At 35.7% G+C, this 25,047-nt stretch overlaps 6 protein-coding genes across 6 annotated transcripts; all 6 read right to left on the reverse strand.

Moving 5' to 3' along the window:
* Positions 1–753: 753 nt before the first annotated feature.
* LOC136831816 (pro-resilin-like) lies at positions 754–1,843 on the reverse strand. The gene is made up of 3 exons (XM_067092440.1): positions 1,798–1,843; positions 1,255–1,305; positions 754–1,145 (listed from the first exon to the last, which is right to left on the reverse strand). Exons 1-3 carry the CDS (start codon positions 1,807–1,809, stop codon positions 861–863), a joined length of 348 nt encoding a protein of 115 aa, XP_066948541.1. The 5' UTR covers positions 1,810–1,843; the 3' UTR covers positions 754–860.
* A 2,927-nt stretch (positions 1,844–4,770) lies between these two features.
* Positions 4,771–5,592, reverse strand: LOC136831817 (pro-resilin-like). Its single transcript, XM_067092441.1, has 3 exons — positions 5,553–5,592; positions 5,346–5,393; positions 4,771–5,144 (listed from the first exon to the last, which is right to left on the reverse strand). Exons 1-3 carry the CDS (start codon positions 5,562–5,564, stop codon positions 4,860–4,862), a joined length of 345 nt encoding a protein of 114 aa, XP_066948542.1. The 5' UTR covers positions 5,565–5,592; the 3' UTR covers positions 4,771–4,859.
* A 2,056-nt stretch (positions 5,593–7,648) lies between these two features.
* LOC136831818 (pro-resilin-like) lies at positions 7,649–8,478 on the reverse strand. The gene is made up of 3 exons (XM_067092442.1): positions 8,434–8,478; positions 8,230–8,277; positions 7,649–8,021 (listed from the first exon to the last, which is right to left on the reverse strand). Exons 1-3 carry the CDS (start codon positions 8,443–8,445, stop codon positions 7,737–7,739), a joined length of 345 nt encoding a protein of 114 aa, XP_066948543.1. The 5' UTR covers positions 8,446–8,478; the 3' UTR covers positions 7,649–7,736.
* A 2,560-nt stretch (positions 8,479–11,038) lies between these two features.
* LOC136831819 (pro-resilin-like) lies at positions 11,039–12,036 on the reverse strand. The gene is made up of 3 exons (XM_067092443.1): positions 12,000–12,036; positions 11,550–11,597; positions 11,039–11,419 (listed from the first exon to the last, which is right to left on the reverse strand). The coding sequence occupies exons 1-3, from the start codon at positions 12,009–12,011 to the stop codon at positions 11,216–11,218; spliced, it is 264 nt and encodes an 87-aa protein (XP_066948544.1). The 5' UTR covers positions 12,012–12,036; the 3' UTR covers positions 11,039–11,215.
* A 2,697-nt stretch (positions 12,037–14,733) lies between these two features.
* On the reverse strand, positions 14,734–15,625 carry LOC136831163 (pro-resilin-like). Its single transcript, XM_067091119.1, has 3 exons — positions 15,614–15,625; positions 15,154–15,201; positions 14,734–15,023 (listed from the first exon to the last, which is right to left on the reverse strand). Exons 1-3 carry the CDS (start codon positions 15,623–15,625, stop codon positions 14,739–14,741), a joined length of 345 nt encoding a protein of 114 aa, XP_066947220.1. The 3' UTR covers positions 14,734–14,738.
* A 2,684-nt stretch (positions 15,626–18,309) lies between these two features.
* On the reverse strand, positions 18,310–19,925 carry LOC136831820 (pro-resilin-like). The gene is made up of 3 exons (XM_067092444.1): positions 19,845–19,925; positions 19,117–19,167; positions 18,310–18,685 (listed from the first exon to the last, which is right to left on the reverse strand). The coding sequence occupies exons 1-3, from the start codon at positions 19,854–19,856 to the stop codon at positions 18,413–18,415; spliced, it is 336 nt and encodes a 111-aa protein (XP_066948545.1). The 5' UTR covers positions 19,857–19,925; the 3' UTR covers positions 18,310–18,412.
* Positions 19,926–25,047: the final 5,122 nt, after the last annotated feature.

Raw genomic sequence — 25,047 nt, forward strand, 5'->3', positions numbered from 1 at the left:
ATAAATTGTCATGGAAGTTGCCTGTATTATTCTAGAGTTTGGGTGAAAACTGTGCTTTTATGTATAAAAAAAAATTATACATTTTTGTCACAGATTTCGTAAAATAATTTTAAGTGATCGAATGATCTAGTTTTATGACATTTTGTATTCTCTTCTCTAAAAAAATGCACAAAAAAATTGTCATAAAATAATCAATGTGTCTTACAAACAGAATATTATATTACTCTTATTGGAAATTGATTAAGTTATAGCTAAAACTGAAACGAATATTTACTAAAACTATCTATAGCCATTGAACAATATTTTCTTCTTCTTGAATTAAATAGTCGAGAGAGAGCAACGAATTGGAAGGTATGATATTCTGATGGTTGGTCACACGAAGGGAGGGAAGTGTGTCGTTTTGCAATTGACCTTATCTGTTATGACCGACCTATATTGTTAGTCAGCTGAACATTATATATTCATATTTGTTTATCTAAGCATATGTGTTGATATATATATATATATATATATATATATATATATATATTATTGTGTGTACATTAAAATGATTATAATGACTGAAAAAAAGTTGGCTAAACAGTAAAGGAAATATGGGCTACTACCCAAGATTCTCTCAGTGATTTAAACTAATTGGATTGTTCGAACACTTCTGAAACCTGAAATCAGGTCAGATTATTACTGTCTAAAACGGATTAAAAGTCTTATTTTGATAAACCACTCTCCTTACAAAAGGCGAAAACAAACATCAAGTCATTTCTCTTTCATTTATTCAGTCAAAGATCATAAATAGTTTCGTCAATAATTTAGCAGAAGAAGAAGAAGAGTAATTTGGGGATGTCTTGGCACCAGCTGTTTGTTTACTTGGATTCATTAGACTCGTAGGAGTTGGAGTCGGGGAATCGAGCCTCTCCGTCGTAGTTGACCTCAGCCACGTATCCGGAGTCTCCCTCGACGAAGTACTTGACGGTCTGGAGGCGGCCGTCGGGAAGGCGGACGTAGTAGGATCCCTGGGTGTTCTCTCCGTCGCGGGCCTCCTGGTGTCCGAAGTCGTTCTCGGAGGACTCGTCTCTCACAGCCCAGTTGAAGTCGTACTTGGCCTCGCCGGATTCGAAGGATTCGAAGGAGTGCTCCTCAGAGGATCCCTGGAGACACAAAAAGGATATTAGTATGTTTTCCAATATAAATCACTACCTTTATTTCATAATACAGTCAGTTATGTTTAGAATAAACAAGTAGGATATAAATACTTACTCCAGGGGCGGCGTAAGCAAGGGCGGCCAAACCCAACACAACGAGAAGGACCTGAAGAAGAGATATGAATATTAATTATTATTAATATCCTTCTGAGTTTGATTATTTGCTTTCACTTAACAGAACAGGATATAAGATCGATATAACAGATTATTATTATTATTATTATTATTATTATTATTATTATTATTATTATTATTATTATTATTCAGGAGGTGAACTCTATTCATATGGAACAAGCCCACCACAGGAGCCATTGACTTGAAATTCAAGCTTCCAAAGAATAGTATTATTATTATTATTATTATTATTATTATTATTATTATTATTATTATTATTATTATTAACCCTTTTCATAGGGAACAATGACTTGAAATACAAGTGTCCAAAGAATATTATGGTTTTCATTCGAACACTAGAAAGAGGAGATCAGGTATTAGATAAATTAACAAATTAATTAAGAAATAAACAGCAAGATAAAAAGCGTATGAAGGTATATGATTGATCTCAATTCCTTTAAACTTTGAGAAGTGGAATGCATACCTTAGCGTTCATGTTGACTGTACGAGTATTTCAGAATCTCTGTTCTTGTCCCTCTACGCCGGCCAATATATACCAGGGCTACTTCGTCAGGTAGGCGTGGCCCCTAACCTTTCTAACACGTCCTTTTTTTTTTTTTCACCCGAAGTTTCTTAAGGAGTCCTAAGGAGTAATTTTAGATTTCCTAATCCGATCTGCCGGGTTCCTCTGTTCAATTCTACGACTCTTTCGCAGCTCTGACAATGGTGGGTGCAGGTGGTTTGCAACATTCGAGAGAGACCTTGGGATCTATTAAGCCTTTATCTGTGTTCTCACTGTCTGTGACGCTTGTTATATGTATGCATATCTCACATGCACACACACACACAAACACACACACGCATATATATATATATATATATATATATATATATATATATATATATATATATATATATATATATTTGTGTGTGCATGGTTGTGTGTGCGTGTATGTCAATAACTTGCCACAAAAAAGGTGCTGCTTGCCCAGTTTTTTGTCTTGTCATTATGTCTATCATGTCACTAGCCATTATTGCATCATAGAGAATGTCAGCAGGCTAGTTTTCTATCGCCTCACTAACCATTAATGCATCACAAAAATGTCAGCAGCAGAGTTGTCTATTTTGCCATTATTGCACTTACAAAAAATATCAGCAGTACAGTTGTCAATCTTGCTGTTATTCATGCTGTCATTGCACTTACAAAAATGTCAGCAGCATAGTTCTGTCTTGTCATTATTGCACTTACAAAAAATGTCAGCTGGTCAATTGTCTCTTTCGTCATTAATGCCACTTACAAAAATGTCAGAAGTACAGTTGTCAATCTTGCTATTACTGCACTTACAAAAGTGTCAGCAGCACAGTTGTCTGTCTTGCCATTACTGCACTCGAAAAATGTCAGCAGTTAAGTTGTTAATCTTACCATCAACATATTTTTAAAAGAAAAAGTCCTCTCAGTGTCATATTTGTCTTTCCATCAATACACTTTCAAGGTAACATCACTTTTTAGTTTTCCGTAAAAGGAACTATTATGCCGGCTTTATCTATCCGTCTGCCCTCAGATCCTCAAAACCATTGAGGTTAGAGGGTTGCAAATTGGTATATTGATCATCCACCCTTCAATCATCAAACATACCAAATTGCAGCCCTCTAGCCTCACCAATTGTTATTTTATTTAAGGTTAAATTTAGCCATAATCTTGCTTCTAGCAACGATATAGGATAGGCCACCACCGGGCCATGGTTAAAGTTTCATGGGCCGCAGCTCATACAGCATTATACCGAGACCACCGAAAGATAGATCTATTTTCGGTGGCCTTGATTAATTATATGCTGTACCGGCTGTACAGAAAACTCGATTGAGCGAAGAAACTTCGGAGCATTTTTTACTTATTGAATCTTATTCTTAATATTAGCCGATATTTAATCTGATGAAGCATGAAGATACTCCATATTGTGAAAATGGAAATAGCTCAGGCAGTAAACGAATTACGTATATATACACATATATATATATATATATATATATATATATATATATATATATATATATATATATATATACTTATATATATTTATGCATATGTTATAGATGTTCTTTAAGATGGATGGTTTTGCTATAAAATGTAGAATGTAAACACCTCGAATTATTATGTTCCCAGAAAAAACCCCTCTTAGGTCGGGGCTTAAGTACGTTCATCCTGTATCCTGTCGAAACGACACTTATAGATTTTAATAAGCTATTCCTGAATTTTATATAGGTGGTGTGATATATATCTATTTATTGATTTTGCTTGTGGGCTAGTTTCATTAACGAAGGTAAATAAAAATATATAATGTAGTTAGAAAAATTAATACAGAAGTTCGGCTTTGCAGAGAAACCTACAAAAAAAATTTGTTTTATGATTTTATGTCCATCACTAATTTTTCATTATTATCTATACGACAATGTGTTATCATTGCTTATTTATCTGATATTGTCAATAAAGATGAAACAAATACGTAGTTACTACTCAGCTTTACTGTACGTGTATGGGTATGGGTATAGGTATGGGTATGGTACAGATATGGGTATGGGTATGAAATGGATATTGGTATGGATTGGGTATGGGTATGGGTATGGGTATGGTACAGATATAGGTATGGGTATCAGTATGGTTATTGTATGGATATGGGTATGGGTACAGGTATGGAATAGATATGGATATGGGTATGGGTATAGGTATGGGTATGGGTATGGCTATTGGTATGGGTAGGGTACGGATATGGGTATTGATATTGGTATGGGTATGGTATGGATATGGGTATGGATATAATACAAATATGGGTATGGGTATGGGTATGGGTATGGGTATGGGTATGGGTATGGGTATGGGTACGTGAACTAGCAAATGCGAGCGATAGCGAGCATCTGCTAGTCACTCATTGTTTAACTGAATCTTGTCAAAACTTCTTCTTCTTCCAAGCTTGTTCCCATTTTTATATGGGGTTCGCCGCGATGCCTTCTTTCGAAGGACTTTGATTTGGCTTTGGGGTAGACTTTGTAGTCCCGATCGGCTGCCCTGCCTGACATCGCTTAGACCCCAGTATGGTGTACATGTATTGTACCAGTTCACCAGCACTCTTTCTCCCAGCAGAGAGGAGTTGTTACGCGGTGAGGTCGACAGTCGAGACGTGTGAGGTGTTTGTTATGTTTTTAGATGTTGGAGTGGCTTTGTTTGTGTGTGTAATAGTCTGTAACACCCATTTGCTTTTTAAGCAAACCAATCCGTTGATTACATACATAACCCCAGGGTGTCTACACGGATAGCAAAATGTCCACCTCTCTGACCACTCGGCTGCGGATTTGAACCTGCGCCACAGACCTCTAAGAAGTCTGAGGATGCTGCCTTAACCAACTCGGCCATCGAGGCTCTTGAATCTTGTCAAAACAAGGTAAAATAAATACATAGTTAATATTCTGCTTTATTCAAAAACGGTCATTAAATAGGTCGTCAATAAGTTATCAAATAATCTGAAATCAAATCTTTCGGCTTCCGCCAATCGCTTATTTGGATTCGTTGGACTCGTAAGAAGCGGAGTCGGGGAATCGAGCCTCTCCGTCGTAGTTGACCTCAGCCACGTATCCGGAGTCTCCGTCGACGAAGTACTTGACGGTCTGGAGGCGGCCGTCGGGAAGGCGGACGTAGTAGGATCCCTGGGTATTCTCTCCGTCGCGGGCTTCCTGGTGTCCGAAGTCGTTCTCTGAGGACTCGTCTCTGACGGCCCAGTTGAAGTCGTACTTGGCCTCGCCGGATTCGAAGGATTCGAAGGATCGCTCCTCGGAGGATCCCTGGAGGGTTAAGAAGCAAAATATTAGTCCTATGTAAGAATCTCTCCTTAGTAGGATTTTAAAAATGTATTTTACATTTTTTGTAAAATACTAAAATGTCCTATGTAAGGATCTTTCCTTAGTAGGATTCTTGCAAATATATTTCTCAATCTTTGTGGACTAATAAATTACTTTGAAAATACTGAAGACATTGATACTCACAGGGCGGGCGTAGGCGAGGGCGGCAAAGCCGAGCACTACGAGAAGGACCTAGAAAGATGTTAAGTTAAGAAAGATTAATTCAATAAAGGACATTAGAGAGAATATTTATAAGTACTACACTGACTAATAACACAGATGTTTCCTATAAAGATCCTTTATAAAAGTTTAAGAAGAAGAAGAAGAAGAAATCTGGAGCAGAATCCGAACCTTGGCGTTCATGTTGATTGTCTGAGGATCTGAGGATCTGTGTGTCTTTTCCCTCACCTTCCTCCATTATATAGAGCGAGTCTCCTCCTCCTCGTCAGGTAGGTAGGCGTGGCCCTCACCTTCCTCAGGTCTTGTTTTTGCCTCAAGTTTCCTAAGTGGACCTAAGGGTGACCCAGGGTAGAAGGGGCATCTGTCTTCCTCATAGTAGCTGATCTAGATTTTTAATTTTGAGTTTTGTAAATGCTGACATTTGGAAGTGCATACTCAATGTGAAGGTGCTTTACAAAATGATGTTTTTTCTCTCTCTCCCTCTGTCTCTCACTCTATATATATATATATATATATATATATATATATATATATATATATATATATATATATATATATATATATATATATATGTATGTATGTATATATATATATATATATATATGTATATTATATATATATATATATATATATATATATATATATATATATATATATATATACGCCTTTTCCCTCATCAGACTAAACAACAGTTTGATCACATCAAATAATGAAAATAAGATATATCAACAAAGAGTAAATCAAAGCTGAATTCATTATCATCAACAATTTAATACAAAACATTACAGAAAAACTTAAACAACATAACAAACATTAAAATTTCATACCATCATTTTTATCCATAATTACCTGAACAACTGGGAATGACTTCCATTCATTTCCTAAAGAGCTGGTGCACTTGAAGAGTCTCACTGACAGATAGGGTTCGACCTTCCCAAGAATGCAGACAGAAGAAGAAGAAGAAGAAGAAGAAGAAGAAGAAGAAGAAGAAGAAGAAGAAGAAGAAGAAGAAGAAGAAGAAGAAGAAGAAGTTTGACAGCTAAGGAATAGGCCACAAAGGAACGAGGTAAGCAATCTATCAATCATTTTGAAAAGCAGAAAGCAATTGTTAAGGAGAGAAATATCCCTGGAGGTGCCTGTTTAAGTATAGATGCATTACTTGTAAAAAGTAGACTTGCGGAGAAAGTTGCTTGTGGAAAGCATAGCCTAATGTCTAGAAGATAGTGCGTCAGTAACTTAGATGCAGTAACGCCAGTTTTAGTACCCATAATCAATCAATCAGTCAGCCAGTCTAGAAGACTGAATATAGCAGGGAGAAATAAATGGGTGAGCTATACTTCAAAATTCTTTTCTAATGCATATTTTACAGAACCTTCTTAAGCCTTAGATCCAAATGCAAGAATATGAATTAATTCTGATTTCCAGTAGAAGGGTTCGAACCTACATCCCGAGTATCAGAACGAGATCACGTTGTCGACCTGTATATCTGTATTTAAGCTGCTAATAGATAGTCCTTAAGGTGGATGCCTTTGCTATAATATGTAGAAAGTAGATACCATACATTTTTGTTTCCAGAAAAGGAACCAACTTTGTCTGGACCTAGGTAGTTTCATCTTGTCCTGAGAGACACTTAGATTTTACAAAACCTTTTTCCAAAGCTTCCATAGGTTGTGTAATCTATTTTCATTTATTTGCTTTTGTCTGCGGGGCAGTTTCATGAACGAAAGTAAATGGAAAAATGTATAATGTAGTTAGGAAAATATAGAAGTTAGGCTTCATAGCGAAGCTTACAAAAAAAATGGTTCTATGATTTTGTGTCCAGCATTATTATCCATATAAAAAAGGGTTATCATTGCTTGTTTATCTGATATTGTCAATAAGGATAAAATAAATACGTAGTTAATACTCGGCTTTATTGTACGTGTACGGGTGTGGGTATAGGTATGGGTATGGGACAAATATTGGTAAGGGTATCGGTATGGGTATGGTACAGATATAGGTATGGGTATGGTTATGAAACGGATATGGGTATGGGTATGGGTACGGGTATGGGTATGGATATGGATAAGGGTATGGGTACTGTATGGATATAGGTATGGGTATAGAACGGATATGGGTATGGATATGGGTATGGGTATTGGTTTAGGTATGGGTATGGGTATAGTATGGATATGGGAACAGCAAATGCGAGCGACAGCGAGCATCTGTGAGTCACTGATTATATATATGATCTTATCAAAAAAGGTAAAACAAATACGTAGTTAATATTCTGCTTTATTCAAACGCGGTCATAAATAAGTCGTCAATAAGTTATCAAATAATCTGAAATAAAATCTTTCGGCTTCCACCAATCGCTTATTTGGATTCGTTGGACTCGTAGGAAGCTGAGTCGGGGAATCGAGCCTCTCCGTCGTAGTTGACCTCAGCCACGTATCCGGAGTCTCCGTCGACGAAGTACTTGACGGTCTGGAGGCGGCCGTCGGGAAGGCGGACGTAGTAGGATCCCTGGGTATTCTCTCCGTCGCGGGCCTCCTGGTGTCCGAAGTCGTTCTCTGAGGACTCGTCTCTGACGGCCCAGTTGAAGTCGTATTTGGCCTCGCCGGATTCGAAGGATTCGAAGGATCGCTCCTCGGAGGATCCCTGGAGGGTTAAGAAGCAAAATATTAGTTCTATGTAAGATATCTCCTTAGTAGGATTTTAGAAAATGTATTTTACTAATTTTTTAAAATACTAAAGTGTCCTATGTAGCAAAGGATCTTTCCTGGAAGGTAGGATTCTTGCAAATATATTTTTCAATCTTTGTGGACTAATAAATTACTTTGAAAATACTGAAGACATTGATACTTACAGGACGGGCGTAGGCGAGGGCGGCAAAGCCTAGCACTACAAGAAGGACCTAGAAAGATGTTAAGTTAAGAAAGATTAATTCAATAAAGGACATTAGAAAGAATATTTATAAGTACTACACTGACCAATAACACAGAAGTTTCCTATCAAGATCCTTTATAAAACTTTAAGAAAAAGAAGAAGAAATCTGGAGCAGAATCCGAACCTTGGCGTTCATGTTGATTGTCTGAGGATCTGAGGATCTGTGTGTCTTTTCCCTCACCTTCCTCCATTATATAGAGCGAGTCTCCTCCTCCTCGTCAGGTAGGAAGGCGTGGCCCTCACCTTCCTCAGGTCTTGTTTTTGCCTCAAGTTTCCTAAGTAGACCTAAGGGTAACTGAGGGTAAAAGGGGCATCTGCCTTCCTCATAATAGGTGATCTAGATTTTTATTTTTGAGTTCTGTAAATACTGACGTTTGAAAGTGCATACACAATGTGAAGGTGGTTTGCAAAATGATGTACTCTTCTCTCTCTCTCTCTCTCTCTCTCTCTCTCTATATATATATATATATATATATATATATATATATATATATATATAATATATATATATATATATATATATATATATATATATATTTAACCTCATCAGGCTAAACAAGTCTGTTTCACATCAAATAACTGAAAATAAAATATATCAACAAAGAGTACATCAAAAGCTAAATTCATTATCATTAACAATTTAATATAAACCATTACAGAAAAACTTGAACATAATGTAACAAACATTAAAATTCCGTATCATCATTTATATCCATAATTACCTAAACGACCGGGAACGACCTCCACGCATTCCTAAACAGCTGGTGCAGTTGAATAGACTCATTGACAGATAGGGTTCGACCTTCCCAAGAATGCAGAAGAAGAAGAAGAAGTCTGAAGAAGAAGAAGAAGAAGAACAAGAAGAAGAAGAAGAAGAAGTCATTTGGAAGAAGAAGAAGAAGAAGAAGAAAAAAAAAAGAGGAAGTCTTGACAGTCATAGATGGTCTCAAAGAAAGTGGAGTTGCAATCAATCAATGATTTTGAAAATCACTGAAGCAATTGTTCAGAAGAAGAGAGAAATGTCCCTGGAGGTGCTTGATTAGTATAGATCCATTACTTGTAAAAAGTAGACTTGCAGAGAAAGTTGCTTGTTTAAAGCATAGCCTAATGTCTAGAAGATAGATCGTCAATAACCTAGATGTAGTGACGCCAGTTTTATTAGCCATAATCAATCAATCAGTCTAAAAAATTGAATATAGCAGGGAGAAATAAATGGGTGAGGTACACTTCAAAATTCTTTTCTAATGCATATATTACAGAACTCGTCTTATTACCTGATGAAAATCAATTAAATGCAACGACCACTCAGATTTGCATAACTGAAAGAATCGGTTCTTTAATGTACACTAAAGAGTGTCACTTAAAAGTGGATGGGGGCGAGAGAAGAGAGAGAGAACTCGAGTTCATCTGTGAAGATCTGGAAAAGTTTACTTGCTAGAAAATTGATTTAACGTGATAGAGTTCTGCATTTTGCGTTATCCACAACTCCTCTTTCTGATTCATTTTTGACTGAAATATTAAGATAATTATCTCAGAGCACGAAAAGTGAGGTCATGATGTATGCTTTTCATACATACACATATATATATGAATGTCTTTTCCTGTAATACCACAGTGTAATATGAATATAAAAGGCCCATAAAACACTATTTAAACGTTGCATGCCCGAAATATATGTTTGCAACTTTTAAATAGTGTTTTATACATTCTTATATTACATTTACATATATATATATATATATATATATATATATATATATATATATATATATTTTATATATATATATATATATATACTTTGCAAGAACCTCACTGCTCATAATTTTAGTATTCTTCACGCTTTTGGATGCTCTTGTCACTACAAAGCCTTGATCCAAATGCAAAACATTTAATTCTGATGTCCATTAGAAGGGTTCGAACCAGCATCACGCATCAGAACGAGGTAATGTTGTCGACGTGTATATCTGTATTTAAGCTGATAATAGATTGCCCTTAAGGCGAGTACCTTTGCTATATTATTTAGAAAGTAAATACCAGACAGTTTTATGCTTCCAGAAAAGGAACCAATTGGGTCTGGACGTAGGTAGTTTCATCTTGTCCTGAGAAACACTCAGATTTCACAAAATCTATTTCCAAAATTTCCATGGGTTGTATATTGTATTTTCATTTATTTGTTTTTGTTCGTGGGGCAATTTCATTAACGAAAGTAAATGGAAAATATATAATATAGTTAAAAAAAATGAAAATAGAAGTTTGGCTTTGTACAGAAACCTACGAAAAAATTGTTCTATAGTTTTGTGTCATCACTAATTTTTCTTATTATTATCTATGTTAAAACGAGTTATCATTGCTTATGTATCTGATATTGTTAATAAGTATAAAACAAATACATAGTTACTACTCTATTTTATTGTACGTGTATGGGTATGGATATGGGTATGGTACACATATGGGTATGGGTATCAGTATGGGTATGGTACGGGTATAGCTATGGGTATTGTATGGATGTGGGTATGGGTATGGGTATGGAACGGGTATGGGTATGGGTATGGGTATGGGTATGGGTATGGGTATGGGTATGGATATGGATATAGGTATAATACAGATATGGGTATGTCTATGGGTATGGGTATGGTACGGATATGGGAACTAGCAAATGCGAGCCGTAGCAAGCATCTGCTAGTCACTGATTATTTATCTGCCATTTTCAATAAAAGTGAAACAATACGTAGTTAATCTTCTGCTTTATTCAAACACGATCATAAATAAGTCATCAATAAGTTATCGATAATCTGAAATAAAATCTTTCGTCTTTTGCCAATCGCTTATTTGGATTCGTTGGACTCGTAAGAAGCGGAGTCGGGAATCGAGCCTCTCCGTCGTAGTTGACCTCAGCCACGTATCCGTCAGTCTCCGTCGACGAAGTACTTGACGGTCTGGAGGCGGCCGTCGGGAAGGTGGACGTAGTAGGATCCCTGGGTGTTCTCTCCGTCGCGGGTTTCCTGGTGTCCGAAGTCGTTCTCTGAGGACTCGTCTCTGACGGCCCAGTTGAAGTCGTACTTGGCTTCGCCGGACTCGAAGGATTCGAAGGATCGCTCCTCGGAGGATCCCTGGAGAGTCAAAATGCGAAATATTAGTTCTATGTAAGGATCTCTCCTTAGAAGGGTTCTTGCAAGTATATTTTGCAATTTCTTTAAACTAATTAATTACTTTGAAAATGCTGTAGACATTGATACTCACAGGGAGGGCGTAGGCGAGGGCGGCAAAGCCGAGCACTACAAGAAGGACCTGGAAGGAAAATAAATATTTAGAAATATTTTCATTTTTTCTAAGAATCTATATAAAATCAACCTTTTCTTTAACTTCCTAAACATAATGTTGAATATTTCTATTAATATTCCCCTAAGCTTTATGGTCAACAATAAGAGAAAGCTTACTCTAAAGTTAGAGATTATTTATCGACACAAAAAGACATTTTATCTCAAGATCATTTTACAAAACTTCAAGAAAAAGAAGAAGTAGAAAGTCAAGAATGCTAAGTTAAGAAAGATTAATTTAATGCAGGATATTAAATAGAATATTTTAAAGTAAGAGTTCGATTATCAGCACAAAAGAATTTCTATCAAGATCTATTACAAAACTCCAAGAAGAAGAAGAAGAAGAAGAAGAAATCTGCAGCAGAATCCGAACCTTGGCGTTCATGTTGATTGTCTGAGGATCTGAGGATCTGTGTGTCTTTTCCCTCACCTTCCTCCATTATATAGAGCGAGTCTCCTCCTCCTCGTCAGGTAGGTAGGCGTGGCCCTCACCTTCCTCAGGTCTTGTTTTTGCCTCAAGTTTCCTAAGTAGACCTAAGGGTGACCCAGGGTAAGAGGGGCATCTGTCTTCCTCATAGTAGCTGATCTAGATTTTTATTTTTGAGTTTTGTAAATGCTGACATTTGGAAGTGCATACACAATGTGAAGGTGGTTTACAAAATAATGTAGTTTTCTCTCTCTCTCTCTCTCTCTCTCTCTCTCTCTCTCTCTCTCTCTCTCTCTCTCTCTCTCTCTCTCTATATATATATATATATATATATATATATATATATATATATATATATATATATATATATATATATATATGTATGTATGTATGTATGTATATATTTATATGAATATATATACATATGTCGATGTATATATAAAAATATATATGTATATATATGAATATGAATATACATATACATATATATATATATATATATATATATATATATATATATATATATATATATATATATATATATATATATATGTATGTACATATTTACATGCATATATATCCCTTTACTCTCATCAGACTAAACATCGGTCCGATCACAGTCAAATAATGAAAATAAAATATATCAACATAGAGTAAATCAAAAGCTAATTTATTATCATTAACAATTTAACATAAACCATTACAGAAAAACTTGAACAACATAACAAACAGTAAAATCCCATATCATCATTGTTGTCCATAATTACCTAAACGACCGGGAACGACCTCCACGAATTCCTAAACAGCTGGTGCAGTTGAAGAGACTCACTGACAGATAGGATTCGACCTTCCCAAGAATGCAGACAGAAGAAGAAGAAGAAGAAGAAGAAGAAGAAGAAGAAGAAGAAGAAGAAGAAGAAGAAGAAGAAGAAGAAGAAGTCTCAAAGAAACAAGGTAAGCAATCAATCAATCATTTTGAAAAGGAGGAAGAAATTGTTAAGGAGTGAAATGTCCCTAGAGGGCTTGTTTAGGTATAGATGACCTAAATGCAGTGACGCCAGTAGTAGTAGCCATAATCAGTCAAGCAGTCAGTCAGTCTAGAAGACTGAATATAGCAGGGAGAGATAAATGGGTTAGCTATCCTTCAAAATATTCTTTTCTAATGCATATATTACAGAACCTTCTTATTACTGATGAAGATCAGTTAATTGCAACGACTTTACTCAGATTTGCATAACTCAAAAGAAGTCACAGGTGGTTTTTAATGTACAGGGTTAAAGAGTGTCACTTCAAAAGCAGAGAGAGTAACACGAACTAAAGTTCATCTGTGAAAATCTGGAAAAGTCTGATTGCTAGAATATTGATTTATCATATGATACTGGCCTGGATTGTGCGTTATCCATAACTCCTCTTTCTGATGGAAGTGATAGATAGAATAATAGACAAGACACCAGCATCCCTGCTCACTGAGGTAATGATGTATGCTTTCCATTATATTTATATATATGACAGATTTTATATATATATATATATATATATATACCATCTTATATATATATATATATATATACTACTGGCCTGTATCTAGTATATATATATATATATGTAATTGTTAAAACCTCACTGCTCGTACTTTAACTTCTCGAATTCTTCACTTATTTTTTGGATGCTCTTGTTGATAATTACAAAACCTTAGATCCAAATGCAAGAATATGAATTAATTCTGATGTCCAGTAGAAGGGTTCGAACCGGCATCCCGAGTATCAGAACGAGGTAGCGTTGTCGACCTGTAAATCTGTATTTAAGCTGATAATAGATAGTCCTTAAGGCGAGTGCCTTTGCTATAATGTGTAGAAAGTAGATACCAGTCATTTTTATGTTTCCAGAAAAGGAACCAATTTGGTCTGGACGTAGGTAGTTTCATCGTGTCCTGAGAGACACTTAGATTTTACCAAACCTATTTCCAAAGTTTCCATAGGTTGTATAATCTATTTTCATTTATTTGTTTTTGTTCGTGGGGCAATTTCATTAACGAAGGTAAATGAAAAACATATAATGTAGTTAGAAAAATTAATACGTAAAGCTTGGCTTTGTAGAGAAACCTACAAAAAAATTGTTCTATAGTTTTGTGTCATCACTAATTTTTTTAATTATTATCTATGTAAAAACCACTTATCATTGCTTATATATCTGATATTGTTAATAAGTATAAAACAAATACATAGTTACTACTCTACTGTATTGTACGTGTATGAGTATGGTTATGGGTATGGGTGTGGGCATGGGTGTGGGTATGGTATGGTACAGATATGGGTATGGGTATGGTACACATATGGGTATGGGTATCGGTATGGGTATGGTAAGGGTAGACTAGCTATGGATGCATTTGTACTTCTTTAGATATGGGTATGGGTATGGAACGGGTATGGGTATGGGTATAGTATGGATATGGATATAGGTATAATACAGATATGGGTATGGATATGGGTATGGTACAGATATGGGAACTAGCAAATGCGAGCGATAGCGCGCACCTGTTAGTCACTGATTATTTATCTGATCTTATCAAAAAAGGTAAAACAAATACGTAGTTAATATTCTGCTTTATTCAAACGCGGTCATAAATAAGTCGTCAATAAGTTATCAAATAATCTGAAATAAAATCTTTCGGCAGTCGCTGATCGCTTATTTGGATTCGTTGGACTCGTAGGAAGCGGAGTCGGGGAATCGAGCCTCTCCGTCGTAGTTGACCTCAGCCACGTATCCGGAGTCTCCGTCGACGAAGTACTTGACGGTCTGGAGGCGGCCGTCGGGAAGGTGGACGTAGTAGGATCCCTGGGTGTTCTCTCCGTCGCGGGTTTCCTGGTGTCCGAAGTCGTTCTCTGAGGACTCGTCTCTGACGGCCCAGTTGAAGTCGTACTTGGCCTCGCCGGATTCGAAGGATTCGAAGGATCGCTCCTCGGAGGATCCCTGGAGAGTTAAGAAGCGAAATATTAGTTCTATGTACGGATCTCTCCTTAGAAGGATTCTTGCAAGTATATTTAACAATTTCTCTAAACTAATAAATCACTTTAAAAGTCCTGAAGACATTGATACTCACTGGGCGGGCGTAGGCGAGGGCGGCAAAGCCGAGCACTACGAGAAGGACCTGGAAGGAAAATAAACATTTGAAATATTTTCATTTTTTCTAAGAATTTATATAAAATTAGCCTTTTTTTAACTTCCTAAACATAAAATAGAATATTTCTATTAATATTACCCTAAGAATTATGGTCACCAATAAGAGAAAGATTATTCTAAAGTAAAAGATTAATTATCAACACAAAAAGATATTTTGTTTCAAGATCATTCGACAAAACTTCAAGAAGAAGAAGAATAAGAATAAAGTCAAGAATGTTAAGTTAAGAAATATTGATTTAATGTAGGATATTAAATAGAATATTTAAAGTAATGAGATTGATTATCAACACAAAAGAGTTTCCATCAAGATCTTTTACAAAACCAAGAGAAGAAGAAGAAGAAGGAGAAGAAGAAGAAGAAATCTGGAGCAGAATCCGAACCTTGGCGTTCATGTTGATTGTCTGAGGATCTGAGGATCTGTGTGTCTTTTCCCTCACCTTCCTCCATTATATAGAGCGAGTCTCCTCCTCCTCGTCAGGTAGGTAGGCGTGGTCCTCACCTTCCTCAGGTCTTGTTTTTGCCTCAAGTTTCCTAAGTAGACCAAAGGGTGACCCAGGGTAAGAGGGCCTCTTCCTCATAGTAGCTGATCTAGATTTTTATTTTTAAGTTTTGTAAATGGTAACGTTTGAAAGTGCAAACACAATGTGAAGGTGGTTTGCAAAATGATGTAGTCTCTCTCTCTCTCTCTCTCTCTCTCTCTCTCTCTCTCTCTCTCTCTCTCTCTCTATATCATCTTTTATATATAAAAATATTTATATGTATATATATATGAATATATATATACAATATATATATATATATTACCCTCAACAAACTAAACAACAGTTTGATCACAGAAAACAATGAAAATAAGATATATCAATAAAGAGGAAATCAAAAGCTAATTCATTATCATTAACAATTTAATTTAAAACCAGCATAGGAAAACTTCCAACATAACAAACATTAAAATTTCATATCGTCATTTTTATCCATAATTGCCTAAACGACCGGAAACGACCTCCACTCATTTCCTAAACAGCTGGTGCAGTTGAAGAGACTCGCTGACAGATTGGGTTCGACCTTCCCAAGAATGCAGGCAGAAGAAGAAGTCTGATGGCTAAGGCCTCAAGGGAACAAGGTAAGCAGCAATCAGTCAGTCATTTTGAAGAGGTAGGAAGCAATTGTTGAGGAGTGAAATGTCCCTAGAGGGCTTGTTTAAGTATAGATGTGATGCCAATAGAAAGTGGAGTTGTCGATATTTGAGTTGATCGTGGAATGCTGAAGATTTAGTGTTTAGTGGGAATTATGGTTACGAGTTAGTATATTCAGATTGTTATATATATATATATATATATATATATATATATATATATATATATATATATATATATATATATATATATAAATATATATATATATACATATATATAAATATATATATATATACAATTATATATGTATATATATTATATATATATATAATCATTAAAGAGTGCAATAAACACTTTATCCCTAAAGGTGCCTATAGTTCAACCAACGTACTCAGTCACAGGTGGATTGTAAGTGACAGGGTTAGAATACTCTCCTCTCAGGCAACCTTGTAACACTAATAAAATCTCTTCTCACATGTGATCTTCGGAAATCAGTAATCTTCAGAATGGCTTCTAAGAATTCTCTTATCACTTCTGTGTTCCCGACCCTTTACCTATGGGGTCGGCCCCTCGAGTCTTCCGTCCCCACAGAATTCTATCTTGGGCTTATCATATGCTTTCTTAACAAGACTACCAGCATCCCTGCTCACTACATGACCATACCACCTAACCTTACTTTCCATTCATTTTTTCTGTTTATGTCAGATTTTCTACAGTAAATGGGCCTCATATTTAGAGTGGCCATCTTCCAGTTCGGGGTTCAGCATCTCTTTCACTACTGGCCTGTATCTGAGTATATGGAAATAAGGTATTGTTGTTCTGCTTTCTTAGATGATACCTAATGTCCCTGTTACCTGTACTTGCCATATTACTAGTCTTTTTTGTCTATGCTGTACTTACACTCACTTTATTGACAAATATGCTTACATAGATTTTAGTATTTTAGGTACGTCTTTACAAATGGCAAAAATAGTCACATTTGTGTGAAATGAGAATCAGTTAATTAAACCAAAACATTTAATTACCCTTAAAATTTTCAGGTTTCAGCGTATTCATATATAGTATCGACAGTTGTTTAAAAACAACTCTATATATAGTGTATTTAATTTTGATAGAAATAAACATGCCTAACTAAAACAATTTTTGAAGTGAATATTTTATATTACATATATTCTTAGAATTCCCTTTTAGCGTCTCAACCAACGAAGTTCGAGGGATATTATAATTTTCACTGCTTCTGTTTATTTGTGAATTTATCTTTTTGTTAGTTCGATTATGCATAAAGTAATGCTTCCATTTATACGAAAATGTGGCCTTAGGTTGGCAATGCAACTAGCAAGATTCTATTGAATTTGGGGAGAACGATGAGTCAGAATAAGAAACCATTGAGGTACTGTGTTGATTTTTTAGCAGCCTGCCAAAGAAAACTGAGGTCTGCAATTTGATATGCTGATCATCCAACCTCCAGTCATCAAACATGCCAAATTACAGCCCTCTAGCCTCAGTGGTTTCTGGTAACGATATAGAACAGGCCACAACCAGCCAGTGGTTAAAGTTTCATGGGTCGCGGCTCATACAACATTATACCGAGACCACAGAAAGATAGATCTATTTTCGGTGGCCTTGATTATACGCTGTATCGGCTGTACGGAAAACTAGACTGCGCCGAAGAAACTTCGATGCATCTTTTACTTCTTTATTTTTGAGTTTCTCAGCTTCTCCCCTAACCCGTTTTCAGAAACCTTTCTCTTAATAATAATAATAATAATAATAATAATAATAATATCTGCAGCTGTTACGAACAAAAGAGAAAATAATACTTCTAGAAACCTTTCTCGTAATAATAATAATAATAATAATAATAATAATAATAATAATAATAATAATAATAATAATAACATCTGCGGCTGTTGCGTAACAAAAGGAAAAATAATACTTCCAGAAATCTTTCTCTCATTTATTCACAAATGGTCATAAATAAGTTTGTCAATAATTTACCAGAAAAAAAATATTAATCTGAAATCGTCATTTTAAACAGCAATTCGCTTATTTGGATTCGTTGGACTCGTAGGAAGCTGAGTCGGGGAATCGAGCCTCTCCGTCGTAGGAGACCTCAGCCACGTAGCCGTCATCTCCGTCGACGTGGTAGGACACCTTCTGGAGGCGTCCGTCGGGAAGGTGGACGTAGTAGGATCCCTGGGTGTTCTCTCCGTCGCGGGCCTCCTGATGTCCGAAGTCGTTCTCTGAGGACTCGTCTCTGACGGCCCAGTTGAAGTTGTACTTGGCCTCGCCGGATTCGAAGCTTTCCTCAGAGGAGGCCTGGAGTCACAGAAATCCTTGAGGTTAGTTTGCATAGTTACTTTTCCAGTTTTCACAAATTTTCACAAATTGTGAAGATTTTTGCAATTTTTTAAATTTTCGCAAACTGTAAATATATTAACAGTTTTCACAAGTTGTGACAATTTTCCCATTATTTTACAAATTTTCACAAATTGTGAAAACATTACAAATGTTCACATATTGTGACAATTTTCCCTATTTTCTCAGATTTTTACAAACTGTGAAAATTTTTCCAATTTTCACAAATTTCAAATTGTGAAAATTTTTCCAATTTTCACCAATTGTGAAATATATCCCAATTTTCACAAATTTTCACAAATTTGTGAGAATTTTCTGTTTTCAAAAATTGTTACAAACTGAGAAAAATACAAATATTTATTTGAAAGCATTGAAATATAACTAATACTCACACCAGGGGCGGCGTAAGCCAGGGCAGCCAAGCCCAGAGCAATGAGGAGGACCTGGAATAAAGAAAAATTTAGTGTTATCTCTCGATCTCAGTGAAAAGTAGTGTTTCTCAGTTTTAAAACCTTAAGATGAAGTGAAAAAAAAATTATATAAAAAGAAAAGTAACATTCTATCTAAGTGTACATGTTGAAAATTTAGTGATATCTCTTGGTTTCAACGAAAGTGGTGTTTCTTACTTTTAAAACCCCTTTAAGATGAAATGAATCTATATCAAAGTAACCTCAACCGTTCAGTTGAAGATGCAATGCATTACTACCCTAGAACAATTCTCCTTGTATTTTAAAAACTTACTTATATTTTTTTACCTTTTTATTTATTAATTTGTCAATATACATTTTTCTTTCTAATAACTGATCTCTTAATCTTTCTGTATTTCCTATTACCTTCTGTTATTTCTTTCAAATGGACACCATATTCTTCGGAAGCATGAATTTCAATCTAATGGGCTCTTATGGTGGGCTTGTTCTATATGAGTAGGATTCTTCTGAATAATAATAATAATAATAATAATAATAATAATAATAATAATAATAATAATAATAATAATATTTCAAGTCAGTGGCCCCTGTGGGCTTGTTCCATATGAATATAGCTTCTCTTCCGAATAATGATAATAATAATAATAATAATAATAATAATAATAATGATGATGAAGGATAAGCAGTCCTACCTTGGTGTACATGCTGACGGGACTAGTACCAGATGATCTCTGTGCAATGCCTATCAATTCTCGCCATTATATAGCAAACATCTGTAGATAGGCGTGGCCCTCACCTTTCTAACCGTCGTGTTTTTATAGCAAGGTTTCTTCATGGAGCTAAGTAAGGTATATGAGGTTTGTCCCTCAAGTTAGCCTGGTCTGAATTTTTCGTTTTTTTTTTTTTATCTTTTAGTCTTGGTAATAACAAGGGCATATGGTTTATTGAATAGGGGTTAAATCTGCGTAAATATATATATATATATATATATATATATATATATATATATATATATATATATATATATATATATATATATATATATAGATTAGCATGAAGTTGCAAGCCTCATGCCCGCACAACAAATGTCCCAGAGGTCAATTTGTCAATGCAGCTTGCCAGATATAATTTACAGTCAACATTCCAATAGAAATTCACTTAAGCTCACTGGACTCGTAGGAGGCGGAGGAGTCTGGGAAACGAGCTTCTCCCTCGTAGATGACCTCAGCCGTGTATCCGGAGTCTCCTTCGACGTAAAAGGACTCCTTCTGGAGGCGCCCCTCGGGAAGGCGGACGTAGTAGGATCCCTGAGTGTCGCCTCGGTCATATTACTTCCTGGTGGCCGAAGTCGTTCTGGAAGGATTCGCGTCTCTCACGGCCCAGTTGAAGTTGTACTTGGCTTCGCAGGATTCGTAGGATTCGAAGGATCTCTCCTCGGAGGATCCCTGGAAGTTTAAAGGCTGTACTTGGGATAGCAGGATTCGTAGGATTCGAAGAACTTCTCCTTGGAGGATCCCTGGAAGTTTAAAAGCTGTTCTTGACCCCGAAGGATTCGTAGGATTCAAAGGAACTCTCTTCGGAGGATCCATAGAAGTTTAAAGGTTGTACTTGACCTTACTGGACTCGTAGGATTCGAAAGATCTTTCTTCGGAGGATCCCTGGAAGTGTAAAGGTTGTACTTGGCCTCGCAGGATTCGCAGGATTCTAAGGATCTCTCCCTGTAGGATCCCTGGAAGTTTAAAGGTTGTATTTGACCTGGCTTGGCTCGTAGGATTCGAAGGATCTCTCCTCGTAGGATCTCTGAAAGTTTAAAGAATATAGCACCGGTAAAGATGAAGGTGGTATAGATCCAGAAATGGCCCAAGTTTAAGAAATGTAATTAGATTATACTTAACAAAAAGGGCATATAGATAGATAAATAGATAGATAGATAATCCAATTAATGGATAAATACTTACTCCAAGGACAGCGTAAGGAAGAGCAGTAATGCCCAATACGAACAAAAGGATTTGAAAGAAAGGAACAAAATATCATAAAATATTCCTGTCTTTTAATTCAGCTGTTAAATCACTTTTTCCTATTTACTTTATGTTATTTCTTTTTATTAAATCGGATTGACTTATAATTATAATTATTATAATTATAATTATGATTTAATCTTTTGTTTACATCGATGATAATCTTATGAGTGAAAAGCTACAAATGCACAATTTTTTAGTTTTTTGTAAATGCAATTGTATATTTTAATGAGTTTCTTAAATTAAGATCATGCCATTATGTTAAGTTAAATTGCAGAAAAATAGAAGGAAATGTCCCTTAATGTTAAATTTAAGGTTTAGGCACATAAAAGAAATTAAAGGAACCGTTGAAGTTAAAACTAACATTACATACAACAAAATAAATCAAGATTTCACAGAACTTGAAGAGAATAAGTGAACCAACATTCAAGCCTTAGAATTCATCTCTACCTACTGTCCCGCCTCTCTCTCTCTCTCTCTCTCTCTCTCTCTCTCTCTCTCTCTCTCTCTCTCTCTCTCTCTCTCTCTCTCTCATGGAACTGGAAGAAAACAAATAAATCAATATTCACACCTAAAAATTTATATTGAAGGCAGGAGTTTCTGGAAATCTCTACCTACTGTCCCGTCTCTCTCTCTCTCTCTCTCTCTCTCTCTCTCTCTCTCTCTCTCTCTCTCTCTCTCTCTCTCTCTCTCTCTCTATTGGAACCTAAAGAAAACAAACGAATTAACATTCAAACCTAAGAATTCATATCAAAAGGAAGGAGTTCTGAAGATTTGCGTTTACTGTCTCTCTCTCTCTCTCTCTCTCTCTCTCTCTCTCTCTCTCTCTCTAAAAATTTATATTCTCTCTCTCTCTCTCTCTCTCTCTCTCTCTCTCTCTCTCTCTCTCTCTCTCATGAAACTTAAAGAATACAAATAAACCAATATTCACTCCTAAAAATTTATATTGAAGGCAGGAGTTTCTGAAATCTCTCTACCTACTCTCCTCTCTCTCTCTCTCTCTCTCTCTCTCTCTCTCTCTCTCTCTCTCTCTCTCTCTCTCTCTCATGGAACCTAAAGAAAACAAACGAATTAACATTCAAACCTAAGAATTCATATCTAAAGGCAGTGGTTTCTGAAAATCTGCGTCTACTGTCCTCTCTCTCTCTCTCTCTCTCTCTCTCTCTCTCTCTCTCTCTCTCTCTCTCTCTCTCTCTCTCTCTCTCTCACGGAACTTGAAGAAAACAAATAAATCAATATTCAAACCTAAGAATTCATATTGAAGGAATGAGTTTCTAAAAATCTCTACCTAGTGTCCCGTCTCTCTCTCTCTCTCTCTCTCTCTCTCTCTCTCTCTCTCTCTCTCTCTCTCTCTCTCTCTCCGCAGACAATCCTCACATAGGCGTGGTCCTCACTCTTCTCACCTCTTGCTTTCATTCGGCGCGTTTCTTAATACGGCCCAGGAATAAAGAACACAGCTGTTCAATACTTTTGCGCGTTACCTCAATTCATTCATTTCAGTTGGCGGGTCCTTTAAGGCGAATTGGGATCAGTGGGTTTAGGAATTTGGATTTAACTCTCTCTCTCTCTCTCTCTCTCTCTCTCTCTCTCTCTCTCTCTCTCTCTCTCCTCTCTCTCTCTTTATTTAATCGTTGTCTTTCTTTGCACGCAGACACGCATACAAATACACACACGTATGCAGACATATTTACATATGTTGGTGTGTGTGTGTGTGTATGTATGTGTGTTTTTAAATAAAGATAAAAGATAAAGAGAGAGAGAGAGAGAGAGAGAGAGAGAGAGAAGAAAAAATCAATATATATATATATATATATATATATATATATATATATATATATATATATACAATTGTATATATATATATATATATATATATATATATATATATATATATAATTATGTATATATATTATACAATTGTATATAGATATATATATATATACATATACATATATATATATATACATTGTGTGTGTGTGTGTGTGTGCCTGGGCACGTGGGTGGGTAAGGGCCCAATACCCGAAGGTGATACACTTTCATCACCTCCCGAGCTGTGGGGTCAATTCAATCCAACATTACCACTTCCAGCTGACCTTGCTTGGCGGAGCTGACCTGACATTCCTCGCCTCCTTGCGGTCACGTGAGGCCTTGCTGACCACGGTCAGTCTTCAATAGAAGCTTTAATGTCTTGTTCATATTCTGAGGTATGTGATTTATCGATATTTTCTCTTTGGCGTCAGGCCTATGACATGTCGAGGTGCTTTGCTTCGTATAGAAACAAGTAAAAAATGCGCCGAAGTTTCTCTGGCGCAATCGAGTTTTCTGTACAGCCGCTACAGCTTATAATCAACGCCGCCGAAAATAGATCTACCTTTCGGTGGTCTCGGTATAATGCTGTATGAGACGCGGCTCATGAAGCTTTAACCACGGCACGGTGGTGGCCTGTTATGGATCGTTGCCAGAAGCACGATTATGGGTAACTTTAACCTTAAATAAAATGGAAAAAAAACTACTGAGGCTAGAGGGCTGCAATTTGGTATGTGTGATGATTGGAGGGTGGATGATCAACATACCTATTTGCAGACCTCTAGCCTCAGTAGTTTTTAAGATCTGAGGGCGGACAGAAAAAGTGCGGACAGGAAAAAGTACGGACAGAAAAAAGTGCGGACAGAAAAAAGTGCAGACAGAATGAAGTGCGACCAGAAAAAATGTGGACGGAAAAAAGTGTGGACAGAAAAAAGTACGGACAGAAAAAGTGCTGACAGAAAAAGTGTGGACAGAAAAAAAATGCAGACAAAAAAGTGCGACCAGAAAAAATGAGGTCAGAAAAAAGTGCGGACAGAAAAAGTGCTCACAGAATAAAGTGCGGACAGAAAAAGTGCGGACAGAAAAAAGTGCTGACAGAAAAAAGTGTGGACAGGAAAAAAGTGCTGACAGAAAAAAGTGCGGACAGAAAAAAGTGCGACCAGAAAAGGTGCGGACAGAAAAAATTGCGGACAGTAAAAGTGCGGACAGAAAAAGTGCGGACAGACAAAAGTGCGGACAAAGAAAAGTGCGGACAGAAAAAAAGTGCGGACAGGAAAAAGTGCGGACAGAAAAAATGCGACAGAAAAAGTGCTGACAGAAAAATGCAGACAGAAAAGTGCGGACGGAAAAAGTGTGGGCCGATAAAGTTTTGCGGACAGAAAAGTTCGGACGGACAGACAAAATCGTTCAATAGTTTTTCTTATACAGAAAACTAAAAACGACTCTACAAAAAAACAAATTTTTTGGCTTAGCCCAATGCTATAATTGAAAAATTACCAATATGATAAATGCAATTATCTGCGGTATATTAAATTAAATTAATTTTTTGATAAATTTGTAATACTTCCGTTCTATCGTATATGACAACTCTATACTTCATAGAGCAGTGGCTGGCATAGATAGTGATATATTTTGACATTGGAAATTTAATATAGAGTTATATACAGTAAAAAATCTTTGGTATCTTATAGTTTATATATATAAACATATATATATATATATATATATATATATATATATATATATATATATATATATATATATATATATATTTATGTGTATACATAATATATATATATATATATATATATATATATATATATATATATATATATATATTTTTAATATTTATATTTATGTACCTGTATACATGTTAAAATTATATATATAATAAGATATATATATATTTTTTAATGGCAACACGATTACTAAAAATATTATGAAAATACGTTCTGTCTTGCCACTAATGTTAATAATAATAATAATAATAATAATAATAATAATAATAATAATAATAATAATAATAATAATAATAATAATAATAATAATAATAATAATAATAATAACAATA

Source organism: Macrobrachium rosenbergii, chromosome 48 (genome assembly GCF_040412425.1).
Source record: "Macrobrachium rosenbergii isolate ZJJX-2024 chromosome 48, ASM4041242v1, whole genome shotgun sequence".
Lineage (NCBI taxonomy): Eukaryota > Metazoa > Arthropoda > Malacostraca > Decapoda > Palaemonidae > Macrobrachium > Macrobrachium rosenbergii.

Excerpts from the sequence above, each read along its gene's own strand:
- LOC136831816 (XM_067092440.1), bottom strand. Across the intron at positions 1,146-1,254 it reads TTGCTTACGCCGCCCCTGGA|GGATCCTCTGAGGAGCACTC; the intron begins GTAAGTATTTAT and ends TTGTGTCTCCAG.
- LOC136831817 (XM_067092441.1), bottom strand. Across the intron at positions 5,145-5,345 it reads CCCTCGCCTACGCCCGCCCT|GGATCCTCCGAGGAGCGATC; the intron begins GTGAGTATCAAT and ends TTAACCCTCCAG.
- LOC136831818 (XM_067092442.1), bottom strand. Across the intron at positions 8,022-8,229 it reads CCCTCGCCTACGCCCGTCCT|GGATCCTCCGAGGAGCGATC; the intron begins GTAAGTATCAAT and ends TTAACCCTCCAG.
- LOC136831819 (XM_067092443.1), bottom strand. Across the intron at positions 11,420-11,549 it reads CCCTCGCCTACGCCCTCCCT|GGATCCTCCGAGGAGCGATC; the intron begins GTGAGTATCAAT and ends TTGACTCTCCAG.
- LOC136831163 (XM_067091119.1), bottom strand. Across the intron at positions 15,024-15,153 it reads CCCTCGCCTACGCCCGCCCA|GGATCCTCCGAGGAGCGATC; the intron begins GTGAGTATCAAT and ends TTAACTCTCCAG.
- LOC136831820 (XM_067092444.1), bottom strand. Across the intron at positions 18,686-19,116 it reads TGGCTTACGCCGCCCCTGGT|GCCTCCTCTGAGGAAAGCTT; the intron begins GTGAGTATTAGT and ends CTGTGACTCCAG.